We start from the raw sequence: 20,653 nt of genomic DNA on the forward strand, positions 1-20,653 counted from the left end.
AGTGGATTCCCCCCCTGCTGGTCAGTTTAAAGAATGCATGTTTAAGACACCTAACACTGAGATCTAAACCTGTTTTTTGAAGAGAAGCAAAACTGTCTTTTTGGAAAGAATGTGAATTTTTTTTGTGTGTGTGTGTGTAAGATTATGTTCTATGTTTCTTGTTTGCCAAGACTTGGAAGAACAGTTTAAATATAAACCATAATTCAATTCTCTGGTTGCCTAAGAGTTAGATTAGGGGTGTTTTGAAACCGAGATGACATGTCTGCTTCATTTCTTTGTTGCAGTATATGAGATTAACTTGTTTTGTACACATGGAAAGAATAAACATTTGGCCCATGCAAAAAGTTTCAGTTTAACATAACAAAGTTTAGAAAGAATCAAGTTCAACTTTATGCCTCCGAATTACATAGTGTGTCACAGACGTTAGTGAACAGATTTCATGCTGCTATGAAGTGCTAGAAAGGAGTTCCAGCTGTCTACAGCTGTCACTGTTGGTAAGTTCAACAGTGCTGTCTTTGTCATTTAGATTGTGTGATCTTGTAAGTTGTTAGCGTAGCCACTTGTAATGAAATACGTTTGTGTATTTGTTTTGTGTGTTGATGATGAGCAGAGTTAATTTGTGCAATCCAGATTTGGTGAGACAGAAGACCCTGGACTGTGGCTGGACTCAGCGTCTGGTGACTTATTACTATTCATTTAGCTGCTGCAGTAAATATTGATTCATCAAGGGATTTTCAATTTGAGCCCCCTGACATCCTGTGAAATATCACCACATGTGTAGAAGTGAGGAAAGAGATAGGGAGGGAGGGGGACACATTGGGTCCCCAGGGAGACTCGTACCCCCACCCCACCCTCATACCTGCTCCTTTTTTATGCTTTATCTATCTGTTTAATTCCAAAGACCACCACCACTTTTATCAATTTGAAGCTATTGAGTGGAGCATGAGCTCATATTCTCTGCTCTTAACTACTGAGTACTCCTCTTCATCTTTGGCCTATCAGACCCGCTGGTCTCACTTCATATGTTCTCAACTCTTATCTCTGCCTGCCACAACCGCATCTTAGAAAACCATACATGTACCTGGCCGCTCAGTAGTCCAGAGGATCCCAATGTGTTCAGATAACCTGTAGAGAAAAGCCATTGATTAGATATTTAGAAGTGGTGTGGTACCATTGAATTCATTTTTGACTTTCCTGTTAAGAATTTATTCAAGGATATGCATATATCAAACATTTTATGTTTTTGGTTTGTTTTTAAAGAAAAAACAAAAAAATCAAAACACATTTTCCCCTAAAGTTCTGATTGCATTCAACAAATATGATTTCAAGGACTGAACTTAAAGTTTGCCTAAATAGCATGCACTCTGTAGGCATGTTTATCTGTGGGTTGGTAAAACTCATTGAGAAACATTATTTCTTGTTATCTTGTAGTTCTGCTGCTGTCCAGAAAACAAAATAGTTGAGCTTTGTGTATCATACAAAGGCAAAGTGTCACTGAGGTCCAGGCCGAGTTTTCTGAGCAATGTTTTGGTTGCCTTAATTAGAAGCACGGGGATGTCCTGGATAATATTATTGTTCCTATTGGCCTTTGTTACAGCTAGTTTTAATTACTTCACTCTGTGCTGTGGATAGTAGGGTTGCACAAACAGCTGGTGACTACAGATAGATTTTGGCTATTTTCACACAGCTAGCATACCTGGAAGAGGCTCTGGGATAGATTTTTAACTCTCAAATTAATCTGACTTGGAAATCTTACCACAACCAAAAGGATGAAAGGATGAGAGGAAACAGTTGTACTTTACGTGTTAACTATTTCATTAAAATCTAGTGGAGTCAGTCCACTAACTGAAAAAAATAAAACCAACCAGATACATACTTGGCCAATCACTGATTGCCAATATATTGTTCCAATCACCCATCCTACTTGACAGCATTGACTTGCTTTTTGGGTATGTCAGTTTAAACCTTTGAAAATTGTTCTTGGTGACACATTTTAGAATGGGTACGAAGAATGGTAAAACTGAAACATGCACCTGCAACACTGAGAATATTCTGCTTTATGGGCATCTTGCATCCCCTAAGGATTTTTTGAGGCTGATGATGGTGCCTCTATTGAGAAGGTTGGGGGTTTTTTTTGTGTGTGCTTAAGGAGTTTAATCAAAAGGACCAGTTTTTAAAATAGGTGCAACCCTAGTTTTACTTAGTTTTTTGGTTTTAAAACGCAACAGTTTATCTGTAAATATGTGACTGGTAAAACTGATTTTTGTGTTTTTTTAACTTATCCTTCTCATCCATTTAGTTGCACAGATGTCTTGCTCCCAGGCCCACAGGAAGTGAGGTTGCCTCTGCCCAACATACCGTTCTCTCCCCTAGTTTTAGCCATAACAGGCATGGTGTGTGATTTAGCGCTGGGTGACAGTTTGAAGGGGCGGGGGAATCGGCTGCAGTATTTCAGGCCCCGCCACCAGAAAATAGATATAATCTCAACATTAACTCCATTAATAGTATCAGGAGTTGAATTAAGAAAGCCGTAAAGCATGCACTCTGGAGGATAAATTACAGCCCAACCCTCCTTTCATCTCCCTTGCTATTTTTCTCCCCACGAACCACTCTTTAATTTTCTGTCCCCCCATGTTTGCTCTGTTGCTGTTCTTTCTTGTGTTTTATGTCTTTCTGTTTGATAAAATTTCATGTCAGTCTTGCAAATGCCTCCATCTTTCTCTGCTTTATTTCTGGCATAAATGTTAAGGCCCTCATGCATATACATACATACATACTTTTGTGTATATATTTAATATGTACACACACACTTGGTCCAGGCGCTCATCTCCTTTAGTGCTTCAGTATTGATCAGTACAGGATGTAAGAGACTGGGCAATAAAGTGAAGCAGCGCTCCCTCTTCTTCACTTCTCTCTTCTTTTCCTGCATTCACCACCCCATTCATTCCACTTTATACTGCAATTCATTCCTTTGCTCATTACTTATCACATTAGTCATCCACCTCCCACCATACAGTTGTGTGTTAAGATTCTCTTCTGCTGCTTTTTAATGCTGAGTTCTCAATAAATATGTTTTATTGTTACTTTCTACACTACAGTCAGTTCCCCTTACGTTGGATTTGAAAGGATCCTGATGCGTAACTCGGCTGCTTTGGTTTCCTTTAAAAGTGTGAAGAAGAGCAGCAATGCTCTCAGTTAGAATTAGCCAGACAACTGTTTTTGCTGTGCTCTGTTTCAAGGGTAACTGTTTCCCAATATGAGCTTACTAATGCTGGGGTTGCAGACAAATAAGACAAGGGCAGCATTATTCTGAGCAGTTGCGCGACCCTCCAAATTCTTCCTTGTCACTAAAACAAAAGTCGGATCATTCATCAACGGCACCGGTAGTGCTGAATCGTGCTCTCCTTTATCTGTGCATTGCATGGTCAGAGCACTGCACATACACACACCTGCATACACACATACAGAGTCAGACATACAGGATGGTCTCAAGAGAGTTTCTTTGTAGCCTTGCTCTGTCCTCTAGTTCTCTCGTTTTTCCACACCATATTTTTTACAGTTGTTTTTTGATGAGTTTAAGATCTTTTACTGTCTGTGACCTCCAGTCTTTATTTTATACTTTCTAGCACACTTAAAAGTGTGAAGATTACATAAACTGTGCTTCAGGGCTAAACAACTTTGTTAATTTGTAGAACTTTAATCTAAACGTAAATTTAATTTTCCTATAAATTAATCTAATTAATCTAAGTAGACATTAATATAAATTAATTTTAATTTGTTTGTGGTTTTGACTGGTATTGTTCTGCTAGTTATAAGATATTTAAAGAAAATTTTATTTTCACTTGGTTTGAGAAATTGATAATTGCATTTTTACGCACCCAGGAAAATGATATTTTGAGATTTTAGCAGTTCTGTGTAGAGAGAGAGATGAAAAAGAAATGTAAACTCAAACCACAGTTTGAAATCATTTTTACTTAATCACAAAAAAAATCTGTTGGTGTTGCAGGCAGGAAAAAATTGCAAACTACAGTTTTTTTTACTTCCTCCTTCCTCTATCTAAGCTCTCCCACTAACAAAGGGGCGCTGCTGCTGACACATGGTGAAGTGAACACAGACGGGCATGGATTATTTCATTGTCACAGTATCTGAGCCACCTTGTAAGCTGTCATCAGATCTGTGAGCTGCATCAATTGGCTGTATAAGTGCATTGTACAGATGGAGATACCTGCTAATTATTATAAAGGATGGACCAATAGAAACAATTTCACTCACCAAAACTGAAGCATAACTTATTTTTATCGCCTTACTATAGCAAGTCATATTATTTGTCAGATCATTTCATTAAAATGTTCCAAGAAGCACCAACAGCACAAACACAAATTACCAGAGGTGAGACCTAGCAGGCCCTGTGCTGGACTGGCAACATTCCCAGTGACAGCCCTGTGACAAAGCCTTGAGAGCCTCAAGTGCCCATTTAAAGAACTGCATTTAAATGCTGGCTTCATTTTTTGTGTTCTCTGGAGCTTACTGTTATGTTATTTGTTATAAACAAGCCATGTGTGAACCAGTGTGACTCATTATGTACACCTCCGTGTGTGCATGCAGTTCAGAGGCGCACTCATTTTGTCTAAGAAAAGACATTCTTTCGAGATGTTTTGTCGTGGTGTTGCCAGATGGTTTACCAGTCCAGCCTTCAGCTTTGAGAATGGACTACATTACCCCCAAGTTAAGTGTGCTTAAAGATGAATGAAGGCCCTTTAACAATAGTTTATCAAACCCACACAAGATTACGCTCATCAAAAATGAATCTGTTACATCACAGTGCTGCCTACCGAAAAATGTAATTCATTGGTTAACATTTTCATCACAAGAAAAGTGTGTTGCTTTTCAGACCTTCAGCACCAGCAACATTTTCCTCATCCGATGTTGTAGATAAATTGAATCTTTTTAAATGGACTCCTGTGAAAAAACTATTCAAATTCAAAAAACACTTAATTACAGTAGCAACTATCCTATATGCATAGCCTTACTGCTTTCATGCGAATTAACAAGGTAAAAAGCAAAAAAAATGTGCATGTGTGTCAAGTATCAGTAAATATGGCCACCTTTATCTAAAAAGGAAAGAGTTTTTGTAGTTTTCTTATATGGAATATTCAGGTGTGTGTTAACACAATGACTCAATATTTCCAGGAGTGGACATCCCAGTGTCTTCACCCCAAGTTCAGACCATGCAGTGCTCAAATAAATTGCAGAAAAACCCAGTATCTAAATCTCTGACTCAGTTAGCACGTTAAGAGTTAAAGTTCACAACTGTTCATAACAATTAGAACAAGACTGAATACGTATGGCTTGTTTGGAAGTGTTTCTCAATCACAACCTCTTCTTTCTAAAGACAACATGGAAACACGGCTTAGCTTTGCAGAGTTGAATCCATCTCCCTCCTCTCACCCCCAGTTGGTGACGGCAAATGGCCACCACTACCTGAGCCTGGCTGAGTTCTGCCATAGGTCTCTTCCTGTTAAAAAGGAGTTTTTCCTTCCCACTGTCCACAAGTGGTGCTCAGTGGGAGTCTGGTTCTGATTGATTGTTGGGGTTCTCTCTTTATTACTGTAGGCCCTTTAAAATTTATAGACATGACTGTTATTATGATGAACATGAGGATTGAACAAAGCTTGAACAGATCTTAGTTTGCGAAATTGGAGGTGTGTACATCAAACAGTTATAATTTTGGTGACAAAGGGAACAACTGCTCTGTGATGGGGATGGCACACATTAAAGCAATCATGCACAGACATGTGAAATCACTGGGACGATTGCTCTGACACTTAGACTTGTATGAACATATGAACCCAGTGAGAAAACATCCTAACGTCACCCCTTGACTGCAGCCCTGTGTCAGGGTTAACTGCTGTCTGTGTTAACTGTTCATGTCATATCCCCATTAACCTCCATTGTGGCTCCCTAGGCCACCCAGTCCTTGTTTAAGCCTCCCTGGGTGGCAGTCAGTGCTCCAACATTAGCCTCCATTACAGCTCCCCTGGCTGCAGTTGCCCTGTGTAGGGCGTCCACTGATCTTGTATCAGTGAAACTGAGTGTCTGTGCTGCTGAGTTATGGCACACAGTCTGATAGAGCGTGCATGTGAACACAGCTGATGGCTGATATTATTTGCAGCAGTGCAGCAGCTCTGCACGTGTTAAGCATCCATGTCAGTTGTTTTGTGTGCGCCATGCGTTTGGGGTAACCCTCTCTCTCTTTTCTGTAATGGGAGGCATGAACTCTCGCTCTAAACCCATTTCCAGCCCATCTGAAATACGGCAGCAAATTACCTCCAGCGGCGCCCTGCACACTAGCCCAATCCGCCCCAAATAGAAGTGACAGGACAGCGCAATTTATCGCCATAACCCCTGCACCGCCCCACCACCACCCAGAAGCTCCACACACACTGTGGACTCGCACGTACAGATGCCGCACACATACACAGGCCAACCGAGGGACTCCTGAATCTTGAACCTGTGTGCAGAGGCCTGTGATTTTGTGTACTGTACATACCATAGTAGGAATGTGTTGTAATTCTGTGTGTGTATATGTGTGTGTGTGGTCTCTACACTCAAGTGTAGGGGCCAACCGTGCTGCTCTGGCCCCCTGCCCTGCCTATTATCTCATTGATTTCCTCCTCTCCTCTTTTCAATTCTCTCCATTTCCACACTACCGTCCTTTCCATTAGAGGAGCAATTTAACAGAGTGCTGTGACATGAGAGAGAGAGAGAGAGAGCAAGAGAGGGGGGACTACAGGATGGGAAACATAAAGTGAAGAGAGGGGTTATGGTGAGAGAGCTGAGGGAAAAGGATGGGTAAAAGAAAGAGGGTGAGCGGAAAGTCTTCTAGCAGATGGTATTCTCTCAAAGCAATGCATGAATGAAAATTTTACAGTGTATTAACTGGGCTGAGTGGATAATTCCAAGTAGCAATAAACCAGAATTGGAAGTAATTTGATTTCCTCAGATGTTTCCTTATACCATCTATTCTTCTTTTATTTGAATCCCTCTTTCTCTAAGGAGTTTCCTTCAGAGCCGTCTTCGAGCTCCCCACGACAGACACCCATCATCCACCCAGCAGTGGAGAGGAAGCAGCATGTGCTGGATTCGTGGCTCCTTATACCGTGTGTCAGCCAATAAGCTGTCCCGCACTGTAGCAGCGAACATGTCCATCAATCGAACAGGTATATGTGTTGTGTGTTCAGTAACTTCTGATCGTTGGCAGACTTAAAGGTGAAGTTCAAAGAGGACTAACAATTCACACAACCACTGTGGAAATTTAAAATGTGCCTGAATGAGCCTGCCTCAGTGTTTCCTCTCACAAACGGATGTAAAATACATTTTCCTAATTAAGATATATTTAAAAGAAACTTAATTTCCACCATTCTAATCCGATAATAACAAGGACACAAAAGTGACCGCTTGCTTCACATTGCAGTTAAATGACCAAAAAATGGCTGGGGCAGTATTAGGCACTATGTTTACATTTGCCCCTCAGTTCATCCTATACTGAATGACACTGTTTCCTTGTTTTTTTTTGATTGGCTGCCACTTGCAAGAAGGTTATAAGGTTATAACAGGAGGTGGGTAAAGCTGCTGTTGTCTGAGAGAGTGGTCCTCTCCTCAGCCACTTCTCCTAGAGAGACATGGAGGCACTCCCACCCACCCAAGAGATATAATCTCCTCAGCATATTCTGTGTCTTTCCTCGGGTCTTCTCCCAGTTGGACATCCCAAAATGCTTCACGTAGGGGGAGTCTAGGAGGCATCCTCATGAGCTGCCCAATCCACCTCATCTAGCTTCTTTCAGTGTAGGAGTCCCTCCCAAAGAACCAAGCTCTTCACCTGATTTCTATGACAGAAACCAGACACCCTTCAGTGTCTGGGGATGCTCATTTTGTCTGCCTATCTCATTCTTTCAGTCCCTGCCCAAAGATGTGGCCATAGGTGAGGGTAGGAACGTAGATTGGCTGGTAAATAGACAGCTGTGTTTCCACACTCAACTCTCCTCTCCTCTTCTTTTTTTTTCTAGCAGCAGAAAATTCAGTTCTAAAAGTCCAACACCTCTCACTGCTATTTGGACATATTTCAGTTGACATAAAATTATACAGACTAGATACCCAGCAGTATTTAAGACATTTGGTCCAAGAACAGGGCAGTAAGTGTACACACAAGAGTGTATATTCACATTTGTGGCTGTAGCTCTGTTCACATATCCTCTAATAGACTTAGGGGAACTGGCTGGATTTGCCATCTGAAATAATAAAGTTGTCATCTGTCAGAGAGGTGAGGGGGAGGGCCTGGAGAAGTGAATGGGGGAGATTAAAGCCTGGATCTGCCTCCACTTCCTTCATACTTCTCTACCTCTCTTTTACACATTCTGCTGTGACTAAAGCTGCAGGTGAAATTGAGAAGCTCCAATCAGTTCAGCTCGTGACCAGCATCACAACACAAATTCCTGCATCTAGAGACGTCTCGGGTGTCTTCCGAGTAGGAGTTGTGATTTCACATCTTTGTAGCAAGCTTCATATTTGTTCTTGTGCCACTGGACTGTAATCCAGAACACACGCTTGACAAGAGACTTAACAGCCAGAAAAGTGCCAAATTTAGAGGTCTGAGTAAGATTAACTGCCGTTTGTAACCACACCCTCCCCATCTCCTTGTCGTCTTATTCATTCCTCATTTTCCTACACTGTTTGTGGCGTGCATTGGGTACATAGTGTTTGTAATATTCTCAGACAGAGCTGGATGACGCATTTGGATTTGGCACTAATGCGTCAAACCACCCCAGTATAAATAACCAGTCACATATTTAGTTTTTATTGCTTCTGGCTATGCAAGAGCACATACAGATAGCTTCCTTTTTGTCATATCTAATGTAGATACTTTGAATACTTTAAAATTACTTTAAAATTGTTATATTTAATGCAAGACTTAACATCAGAACAAAGCATTTTATAGAATTGTGGTAAACAAAAACCAAAAGCTACCCTTATCTCTTCATTTATATATGTGCTGATGTATTTATTACTAGGAAGACTAATTGCTTGTAGATGGTAGACATGAAGAGAAATGGATTAGGGAGAATCTTGAAGGACGAATATGTGAATATTGTTGTGGAGGTGAAGCATGTCAGACAGGATCATGAGTTTGAAAGGGTAATGTTGAATGTTGCCAGTGCTTTGGCCCCACAGATTAGATGTCAGTCAGAAGAGAGAAAGGAATCCTAGAGTAAGTTGGATGAAGTGGGGGCGACTGGTGATTGGAGCAGACTTTATTGGACATAAAGGTTCAGGAAGGAGTTGAAACTGACTCTGGATAGTAGGGAAGTCTTACCAGATAGAAAGAGATGGAAATGTGTTAACAAGCGAATAGAGGTTATTGAGAAGATGGAAGGAATGCTTTGAGAAGCTGATGCATGACTAAAATGAAAGCGAGGAGGATGGCTTTTCAACAACAAGGGCGGTTGCATTATGTCTTTGTGGCTCTCGAGATATGATAGGGTACCCAGACAGGAACTGTCGTACTGGATGAAGAAGTTGGGAGTAGCAGCGATGTATGTGAGGCTAATGCAGGACATGTATGAGGACAGTGAGACAGTGATTAGGAGTGACAGATGGGTTCAAAGTGGGGTTTGATTATATCATGTTCCGAGTCCCTTCTTGATTGTTGGGGTGATGGACAGGTCAACCACTGCGATCAGGCAGGAGTCTCTGTGGACTATGATAATTACAGATGACACTGTGGTCTGTAGTGAGATTAGGGAGCAGGTGGAAGGTGTTGGTGTGACCAAATAGAATGCTAGGGATGGGGTGAGATGATTCACTGCGGTGACCCCTAAAGGGAGCAGTTGAAAGAAGATAATGATGACAATAGATTTCTTTTCGATAAAAGTGATGTTTACCTCTTTTTTCAGCTTCAAATCAGTTTGTGTAAAAGCATTTTGTAAAACTAGACTGATATTTTTGGATTTTACATTATATTTTTATGAAAATGTTTTGATGCTGAATTCAGTTATTTTAGGTGGGTAAGTGTGGTTGAATCTATACATTTTTAGATTCAAATAATGGCAGGGATTTATATATTATTCATATATAAGCAATTCCTGCATCTGACAAATATAATAAAACCAGTGAAGAATTGGTTAATTGAATTATCACCTCATTGCAAGAAGGTCCTGTGTTTGAATCCACTGATTTTGTGTGTGTAGTTTGCATGTTCTGCCTGTCCCCACGTGAGTTCTCTCCAGGCACTCTGGCTTTCTCTAACAGTTACTTTTTCACATTGGTCCAGGTAGCTTTTATCCTCTTAATAAATAAATCATAAATCATCATTTAAAAACTGCATTTTGTCGTTTCATGTTTTTTGTTTGTCTAATGTTACAAATTAAAGTGTGACAAACATGCAAATAAATAAGAAATCAGGGTGGGGCAAATGCTTTTTCACAGCGCTGTAGGCTTTCTTTAAATCACTCATTCGTCTCTTTCCTCCACATCTAGGAAGGTCCTCAAGCTTCCAGGTCTCCCACATGGTTCCCGTCATGGCCAAACCCTCCAGCACTCGTCACTTAGCCAGGTAGTGCTGACAGCTCCTATCTCTAATCATCAGACACACATATACAGAAATGTCCAAGGGCATGTATGCAAAAATGACCAAACAAAGTAAGAAGTCCTCCAAATTGAATGTAGACCATCCTGTTTACTCGAAATCTTATCCAGCTAGGGCTGTTGCATTTGAGCCTCTGCACTCTCTGCACTAATATTAATTGCTTTTCATGACTGTCAACTAAGAAATGGAAAGCCAGAAGTAATCTTGTAATATTAAAATTGGTATATAAGTACCTTTACCCAGAAATCCTCGCAGAGTGTTAGCTGCAAGTTTAATCCTAACCTAGTTTGTTATTTAGTTACTACCAGCTGCTTATTACTTACTGTGGTTTGTGTGTGTTTCATAAATTCAGCCGTGCAGTCCAGCGGAGTCTTGCCATCATTCGCCACGCTCGTCAGAAGCAGCGGCAAAAGCAGTACTGCATGTACTACAACCGCTTCGGCAAATGTAACCGTGGAACAAGTTGCCCCTTCATACACGACCCAGACAAAGTGGCGGTCTGCACCAGGTGACTTAAACACACACTGACATCTAGGCTATGGAAATGAAAGCTTGTAGAGCTTATTGTTTTACAATCACGTATACTGTGGATCATGTGTCTTTTTTTTTAAATGAATGAGTCCCTACTGTAATTGGCATCTATTTTTCAGCTTTTAGCTGTGTACATAGAGTATCTTTCTCTCTGCACCATCTTCTGAGCATTTCACTGGACAAGTTTACTAAATATACTCTGTAGAGACACTGCATCATCTCACATAGAGATGATGCTGTTTGCTCGTATGTGCTCATATCTGCATCTTTTACATGGACATTGCAGTAGAAATAAGAGACTTTTGGTTGGATTCTGAGAGGTCCATCAAATTATTCCCTAACAAATTATTTCCTTTGTTATTACTGGTTAACTCGACTGTCAGCAGTGGGACAAAAGCAACCAGGGATCTCATGGTAGAAATAAATTTGTTCTGATCAAAACTGTAGTCAACAATAAAAACAAGCTTGTTCACCAATTCACCAATAATTTCAAACAACATTGTTTTTGCATTATCTGCAGGTTTCTGAGAGGGACATGCAAGCAGGCAGATGGTACCTGTCCGTTCTCCCACAAGGTGGCAAAGGAGAAGGTAACGCACGCACACAGACACATGCACACACCAACACACACACACACACTCTGACTCATACTGGACAACATAATTTATAGGATTTCACTGCTAAGGGTTGGGTACAGTGTGAAACTATACGATGACACACTATTGGTTACAGTCATCATGGATCGTATTTACACTCTTGGCATGCCTCCTGTTTCCATGGCACTGACAGGAGTGAGGAAAACCTGACCTGATTATGGGGCGGAGTAGGGGTGGGGGTGCGGGGTTATGACTAAACAGCAGCTTAAATGTTAGACGTACAACCTGTTCAACTGTTCCATCTGCAAACCAGCTCCTATCTTGGAAATCTGTGAGGGGCTGTCATGGCTTTAGTTGGATTATTGGTTTTCTCTAATGTGAGAGTGAATTGCAGTTTGTAACAGCAACATGGAACCTGAACGCCTCCTCATATCTCCAGGTTATTGCAGAGAAAAACATAACTACCCTGCCATCGGGGTTATGTGAGTGGTTTGCGGGGTATTAGCTAGACTGATTAAAGTGATAAATGCGTTTGAAATATTTTTTTTCCACAGGTTGAGTTTGGCCAAATTTGGTGCTTTTTTTTTTGTCTTATCTGGATCTTTTAGAAGGAAAAACAGCAATTTTTTCTACTAACTACTGTGAACAGATAAAAGTTTTGCATCATATCTTCACAAGTACATCTAAAATTGCGGGGGAAAAATGGAGACATTATCTTGATTTTCTCTTGAAAATATTACACACCAATCTGGATCCACAAACACAATTCATCTGTCGTTTGGAGGATATTGTCACCATGGCCAAGATGTGCAGTATATGAATGTTCTTGTAGCCAGTTTAAAAGAAAAATAGATAATTTTATTTGTTCACCAACACCAAACAGGGAAAGTGTTGAAACTAAAAAAGGGAAAGCTTTTTTTTCTCTCTGTCTCTTTGAGAGAGGTAGCCCTCCAACAGGTGCTCTGCTGCCTCACCCTTCACACACACAATGCTCTGCGCCTGTGTGTGTTGTCACACCGCTGCCTGTAAGTGCCGAGAGCCCAGCTGTCTGTTTGTAATGCCAGCTTCCCCCACACCCACACCTCCACCCCAAACCTTTGGCCCCTCCCTTCATGGGATACACCCGCTCCAATTTCATGCAGTTTCCTTAAGCAGGATTGTATGTGGACAGAAAGGGGGTGCAGGCTTATGCAGCTAGCACCCCTCCGAAATTGATCCAGGCACTAGTGTAGAATCCCAATCCCTGCACCCCACCGTCCAGTCTCCCCATTACCACAAATACTTCGAAACCAAATACCCCTGAACCAACTCCCCCTGGCATAGCCCCCCAACAACCATCTCGCTTACCACTTGCTCTCCACCCTTGGCTCAGTCTGAGCACACATCCAGTTCACATAAACACATCATGAGAGCTGGACGAGCTTCAGCCTGGATAAATATTTCTGTAGCAGTTAATTAGGTAGAACTGATCCTGTCTCAACGAGGTGGAGTCCCTCTCACAATCCGCCTCCTCCCTCATCTTTCTTCACCAAATCCCCCTCAGAGGTATATTTAGACCGGTCACCACCAGGCTCACCCCTGCACCCAAATCAGTCGATCTCTCTGCACACGCGCACACATGCTGTCAAGACACACATTCACTCTTGCGCCGCTGCTGTCAACTGCAATTAAGGTCATTTAGCTGCTCGGTGTGACAGATCACTTGGCACACGGGACACGTCTGGTGGTGGTTTTTAGAACTGCATGTCTGTTTATAAAGTTGTATAATCTCGTGTCACCTCATCACCCCTGCAATCTTCCTCTGTGATGATGGTTTTACATAAAACACTGCTGTGAAATTATGTATTGTCATTGGGTTCTCTAATTCATAAACCATCTCCACACTTTACTTTCTGCTTGTATGTACTAAGCACTGTGAACATTTGTCAGGTTCACATGGTTTACACGCACATGTCTGTCTCTTCCCAGATGCCGGTGTGTTCTTACTTCCTGAAGGGCATCTGTAACAACAGTGACTGTCCCTACAGTCATGTCTACGTGTCCCGCAAAGCTGAAGTGTGCCAAGACTTTGTAAAAGGTTACTGTCCTGAGGGAGAGAAGGTAAAAACTCAAAGAAATGCACAAAAACATTTTGAATCTGTAAGGGCATTCGATTAGATACAGACTCTGTGCCACAGTTTGCTTATGATCGCAGCAGGTTCTATCATGGTGGTGTGTTGGTAATCTATAGGTTTTACACAGAGCTTTGTAAACCCATATCCACATGGTGTAGGTATCTGCTGCACACTGCACATGGAGCAGCGTCACAAATGTGTGAAACAGCGTAATTTGCACTTGTGCTGTTGCTGAGAAGACAGAAGTCACAATAGACAAAGCTTCTTTCTGCCGGAGTAAAAATGAGTGTTTAAAAACTCCCCACTGCAGCCACCATCTATGCTTTTTTTGGATCTCTGATGTTTTTTTGTTCATGTGTCCCCCTCTTCATGATGAACTTTGCTGTTTCCTTTTTCTGTTTAAGCCCATTTTTGAAGTAATTAATCAGAATTGAGTCTGAATTTGACATTACTGCCATCATTCTGCTTTCTGCATTTAGACTACACTGACAGAATTTGCTCAGTGGGTAAACATGGATTCATGCTGAGTTAACTTCTCAAATTTAGATGTGAAGGTGACGTCTGTTTTAAAGCCATGACTGCCTGACCAGATTTAGCTAAGAAAACAACATCCATGAATGTCCTGTGCTTGGGGGGTTATTGCCTGTCACTTTTGTACTTTCTCTCTCTTCATTGAGTCAGCTGGATGTTGTAGGGACACCTTTTGGCCGGACATCAGTGCAGGTGAAATTAGAGACATGTGCAATGATCAGTTGAAACTCACAGGTTTAACGTGGATCACAGGGTAAGTCTAAATGAAATGATGGAAACAATAGATGACAAGTATATGTTCTTGGTTTTATTTGAACTTGATGTTGTTTGGCTCTAAATTTGGTTTCAGTCCTGCACTGATGCTATTATCTGATTTCAGAGTTCTTTCTTTAAGCTGTGCTCCTCATTTTGAGCATACGGATTGTATAACATGTATAAAGTTTCCCTGAACTTAAGGCTTAGGTAAACAAGTGGTTCCACCCCCCGAACACACACACACACACAAACGCACATGTACACAGTGACACACAGGCAGGAACAGCTGCAGGGGGTGGTGGTCCATAATGGCATAACTGTAGTGTCTGAGTGACACATTGAGGGTCTGATGGGTAAGAAAACCACTTCCACAGAACTCACGATCCTTAAGTCACCACACGCACTCGCTGCCCTCGTGTCAACCTCAAACACACCCTCCACTCCTGTCCCCACCCCACCACCTCCCACCCCACCCTTGTGTTTTTGCATCCATCTCTGGCTCCGTTCTCTTCGTTGTGCTTATTTTTGAGTGTGAAACAGATGCTTTTTCACACTGTCAGACCTCATTTAAATAGTGCATGGGGAAATGAGGATATAGAAAACAAAAGGGATATTAATATTTATTCTATTAGCTGAAGTGCTTAGGTCTGTGATTTTCCCCTGTGTGTGTTTGTGCCTGAGTGCGTGTGTGTGTGTTTATAGAGCGGTGCGCTGCGATGCTCTGGCGGCTCTATGATGGATAGCAGGCAGTAATTATAGATGGGAAAACTGCTGAGGATGGCACTATGGGCCAGGCAGGCAGACACTTCAGCATTTCATGGGTTAAGTCTGCTCCTGTCCTCCATCCTCCATCCTCCTCCCCCTTCCTCATCCTTCTCCTCGTAGACCCACTACCATCCTGTATCATCCCAGTGTTGTCTCATGTGCACCCCCCTTGCAGCTCTTTCTCTGCTTTCCTAAATTTCTCCACTGCATCTTACTCCCTGGATTTAATTTTTAGTTGGCTGTAGCTCCTTCATGAGGTCTATCTTCTTCCAGGTTTCTTAACACATGAAACTCACAGTCACCTGTGATTGTTGCATGGCCATGGCCAGTCATCCGTAGTTTTTGGAAGATTAGTTGAATAGTTGGCTTTCATAGGCTCTTCTCCGCTTCAGCTGGTTGAAACAGCATCTGAGCCAGTGTGCAGCAGAGAGCTGTCTGAGCTGCTGTTTGGCCTCATGATAAGGAAAGTGAATTGAGCATTTTTATATGCACCTTCTTCCAATACTTCACGACGGCCTCTCATTTGCTCCCACTAACAAAAAGAAAGAATTTAAAAAAAAATATTTTTGTTTGTGGGAAATTAAAAAATTAAATAGTGCAAAGCAAAAGATTTTCAGAAACATTATGAAGACGCTTCAAAGAAATTCACAGTTTAGTATGTAGCCTTGTAGTTGCTTATGCACATCACTACTTAAAGGCATGTCCTACCAGCAGGGGAAAAACTGCATGTGTGCTATTGGTGTGCTCTCAGCTTCAGTCTTCCCTTTCCCTTTCCCGTTCAAGTGAAGATAAAATGTAAGATGGACGATCACATGAAATGTAGAAAATTATGACAGAGTTGAGGGAAAAAGCCCATAAAGATGAAAGAACGTAACTGATTTGACTTCAGTTACCATTCAGGATCATGTTCTGTCTGTCCTCACTGAATTCATCGTTCAGGGGGAGATTGTTGATACAGAGTTCCTCTGTTCAATGATAAAACATTTTGAAGTGTGCTGTGTGTCAGCACACCTGGGTATGGGCCAGGACAGAGCCCAGTGAAAACACTAATCTCTATCGTTATTTGGCTATTGCAACACAGACTTTGCTCAAAAACTGCTTGAGATTCAGGTTTTTTTTGTTGTTTGCTGGAAGATTTCATGTGGTTTCTTACTAATCTGCTGCACAGAACCAAGTCCATCTTACAGAGGTAAGCATATCCAGGGTCAACACTTTGGTTTGAGCTCCTTGATGCACAGCCTGAGAGAAAGTTGGTTTAGTGTGTGTATTTGGGTCCTATGCAGCTGCTTCAGAGAGCACAGCCTCTCTCACTGTGCGTTGTCTGTCTTGGGCTTCTAGTGGTGATGTTGTGTTGGTCTTTGAAGTTGGGCCACACTCCAAGCTTTAACAACCCACTCCTTTTTTGTACTGTAACCAAATTTCCCCTTGTGGGACAATTAAAGGATTATTCTATTCAAATGAAGGATTATTAAAGGATTAAAGGATTATTATGATATCCTGAATGTTTTTCTTGATGCAATTGTGCTGCTTATATAGTTTATACGGAGATAAGTTCTGGTCTTGGAAACTCTCTTTAATTTCACATCCTTGCCAAATCCTGACAGCAAGTGGCCAGATATTCCTAAAGATGTCGGAGCAGCTTTTATTTCATCCTATCTAAATGATCATTTGTAAATTAGTTAGCATCAAGAATGTTTGCTGTACGTAAAAGATAAACTAATCACAGGCAAAACGAACTTAGAATTCTGCCCAACAAGTGAAGCCAGATTCCCTTTTTATTGCTACAATTCGATGCAACAGGAGGGCTCTGCTCTTTCTTTGGCCTAAGCCTTCTGCATTGGCGCTCGCACTGCATTAACACTCGTCTTATTGAAATAAATTAGGAGGATAGTAATGTCGATCTGATCACAGCCTAAAGTGTAGCGACATGGTAAATTCCTCCTTTTTCTCCCTTTTTCAGTTTGTAATCTTAGTAATATGTCAACCTCTGCTCAATTATTGTTCTCTTCCATTCACTGTAAGTTGCTCTCAACGATTGTTGGCTTGATGCCTGAGTTGTAAATGCATATGATATCCTCTTTTTTCATTTTACTGTCTTTTCCATCTCCCACCCTCCCTCCCTTGTTCTCTTTCTTGCTTCTTTTGCGCCTTCTTTCAGTCTCTTGGTAAATGTGCTGACTCTTCCTGGTTTTGGCCCAGCAGAGAGCTCTCTAATAGGCCCCAGAGACATCCCAGCATTCCTTAAATCAAGTGGAAAATTGTTAACTTGGTGTGGGATAAAGATGTTCTGTCCACTTTAGCTCTTTTCTCCCATTTCGTCTCTTACTCTCTCTCTCTTTCTTTCTCGCTCTTTCTGTCTTTTTATGAAAATGAGGATGTATGGAGCTTCAGGAAAGACGAGTGAGCTTTTACAGTCCATTTCTCTGACACTTTTTAACTCTTCAGTTTTAACACAGCCTAGTCCTGAGGACTCCGTCCTCTTTCTAATTGATAGATATGTGGCAGTTTTAAGAATTTTGATAATAGGCTTGCGAGCACATGCTGGGAGAAGTTGATGTATGTGACAAGAGACATGATCCTTTTATCACATACATTGTGTGTTTAGATGTGCAGAGTTCCCTGTCTCTGCATAGCTGTCTGTCAGTTGTCAGGACTGATCCTAGCTTTCTTCCAAATTGTTTTATATAAGCAATATGAAAGAAAGTTAGAAGGCAGTGTAAAATGTAAATGACAACACAATGCTATAATCCAGAAATCATTAAAGTCCGGTTTTTAATTTTAACTGATGAAAAAAACAATACATCAATTTGATCAAAAATTGAATTATTTTTGAAAAATATAATATATTTCAAATATGAGACCAGCAACACACTTTTAAAAAAACATGCGAGCAAAGGGAAAACAAAAGATTGGTTGTCCCTTTGCAAAACTGGTTGTTGTATAATTATTATCTGTCCATCCATCCATTTTTCTCCCTCTTATTCCCTGCAGTCGCAGTGGTGCTGGAGCCATCCCAGCTGTCACAGGGCAAGAAGCAGGGTACATCCTTGAGAGGTCACTAGTCTGTGGCAGGGCTAGAGTATTGAGACAGACAAGCATTCACACTCACACCTACAGCCAATTTAGAATCACCATTCAACCTAACATGCATGTCTTCAGACTATGGGAGGAAACCAGAGTACTTGGAGAGAACCCACGCTGGCACAGGGAGACCCTTGTCCTGCCCAGGACCCTCTGTTTGTTAGGCAACAGTGCTAACCACGGTGCCACCCTGTGTAATTATTAAAAGGAAAATATCAAAGCTAATTCAGGTTAGTGGGTAACAGTTCAAAGCTTTGAACTGTTACCCACTGAAAACATTTAGTAACTCGCCAGATTAAAAACATCATGAAGTGAGCTCTGAAATGTTGAGCCGCTGTAGTCTATAAAAGAGGAGATGCAGCGCAGTAGTAAATATCTCCATGTCTCAACTATTTTTTCAAACCCCTTTTGGCATCTAAAACAAATGGAGCGCATTGATTTAAAAAAAAAATACAATTTATAGTTTTGGCATTAGATTTGTTCTTTCTGTAAATGCAAATCATTTCATTTTGGGGTTTTTTATGTTTTAAACAGTGTTAGTACAGAAACAGCACTGAGCACTTTATTCGCTACCAAACTTTATGAAAAATTTGGAAACTCTTATTATAGCTAAAATATTTGCTCAAATTTGATGCCCCCCAATGTTATATCAGACAATGTTGAACTGAAAACATGACGTTTATATGTGTTAGGTAACTTTAGTCTCTTATAAACCAACTGTTTGCCAAATGGTGACAAATATATTTGTTTTGGGACTAAAGAAGTCTTTTAAAAATACAAATAGTGTGCTTAAAAAAAATGCATAACAGTGCGCTTTTTCCAGCTACCATCTGCTTTACGTTTTTATAAAGCAGAAACTTGTTAAATTTGGAGAGCATTAAAGCAAGTCTGTGATTAGTCAGGCAGTTTATCTGCTCAGTGAATACTCAGCTTAATGCAAAGCATCAATGCAAACAAAGCTGTGGAAGTGTAAGAGAAAATTGTGGTTTTGCAAGGCTTGTGAAGACTTGCCAAGGTTTCCTGAGTTGTTTCAGTCCATTTTGGTAATTTATGTCAAGTGAAAATGCAAAACAAAATCTGTCAAAGTCTGAAAATCTAGTGATTTGTATTTTATAGTAGTATTACTTCAATCTCTTTATGATTGCAGAATTGTTTTAGTACCAGTGAAAATGAGCTGAATCTATTAAAATGATGCCTTGTGGTACATCATAACAGGAGACCTGTTAGGTTTCATGGTGACGTCATGCACCAAATGGGAATCGTCATTATGGGCACCAGTAGAGGACCTCATTTGTTTAGAGAAATGTGACAAAACCACAGCCCTATAAGATGATCCAGGGAAACATTTGACAGCAAGCTGATCCTGGGCCGTCCTGGCACCAAGGGGTGCAGGAACATGAGTGTGAGGATGGTGAGAGGAGCTCTGATGGCAGCAAGTCAGGGCCACTGGCCTCCAGAGAGAGTTGACCAAGAGTCCACAGTGTTCTTGGAAAATCGATCCCAAGATCCCTCACCCCTACACACACACAGACACACACAAACCTTGGTACACGCTATTTCTGGACCAGTGTGCTTCCCAGTCCTGCACTCGTCACCCCTCCACAGACGCGCACATACATATGCACACGCTCCCTGCAGCCTGTACCCTAGAGTGAATATAATTAGCTTTTCTGACAGGTGGGAGGGATCGGATCTCGTGGAGAATGAAGCTACCAATTTACACCCGTATTACACTGTCATACACACTCACTTGCAAACATGCATCGCTCTCTCATGCACACTACTCCCCAGAATGACTCTGACCCACTTTCTCAGCTTGCATGTAAAAAGAGACGGGTGGCACAGACATAGTCTCTTTAAAAGAAGTAACTTACAAAGGAGGGTCATATAAAGCACCTAATCAGGAGGTGGGCCTTACTTTTACCACTTAAAATCCTGTCATAAGCCTATTCAGTATATGTGAAATCAGCTGACTACTCAGAAATGGATTTCTGTCTTTTACGGTTTCCTCTCAGATCTTAAGATTGAGCCATTAAAATGACTAAAATGCTGTACAGGTCTTCATGAAGCAGTCCTTTATTACATCTCAAGTAAAGTGTCATCTCTTACTGTGTTTTTATACTGGTGCTGATAGTAAC

The 20,653-nt window shown here is 41.2% G+C and overlaps 1 protein-coding gene across 1 annotated transcript in view; it reads left to right on the forward strand.

The window, feature by feature from the left end:
- zc3h3 (zinc finger CCCH-type containing 3) overlaps positions 1-20,653 on the forward strand; it is a 68,636-nt gene that overhangs the window by 38,658 nt on the left and 9,325 nt on the right. Inside the window, exons 5-9 of the mRNA XM_031751379.1 lie at positions 7,057-7,220; positions 10,534-10,609; positions 10,995-11,150; positions 11,694-11,763; positions 13,738-13,869. Of these exons, the coding sequence (XP_031607239.1) occupies positions 7,057-7,220; positions 10,534-10,609; positions 10,995-11,150; positions 11,694-11,763; positions 13,738-13,869 (598 nt within the window). The remainder of the gene's footprint in view (positions 1-7,056; positions 7,221-10,533; positions 10,610-10,994; positions 11,151-11,693; positions 11,764-13,737; positions 13,870-20,653) is intronic.

Source organism: Oreochromis aureus, linkage group 17, assembly GCF_013358895.1.
Source record: "Oreochromis aureus strain Israel breed Guangdong linkage group 17, ZZ_aureus, whole genome shotgun sequence".
Taxonomy (NCBI): Eukaryota; Metazoa; Chordata; class Actinopteri; order Cichliformes; family Cichlidae; genus Oreochromis; species Oreochromis aureus.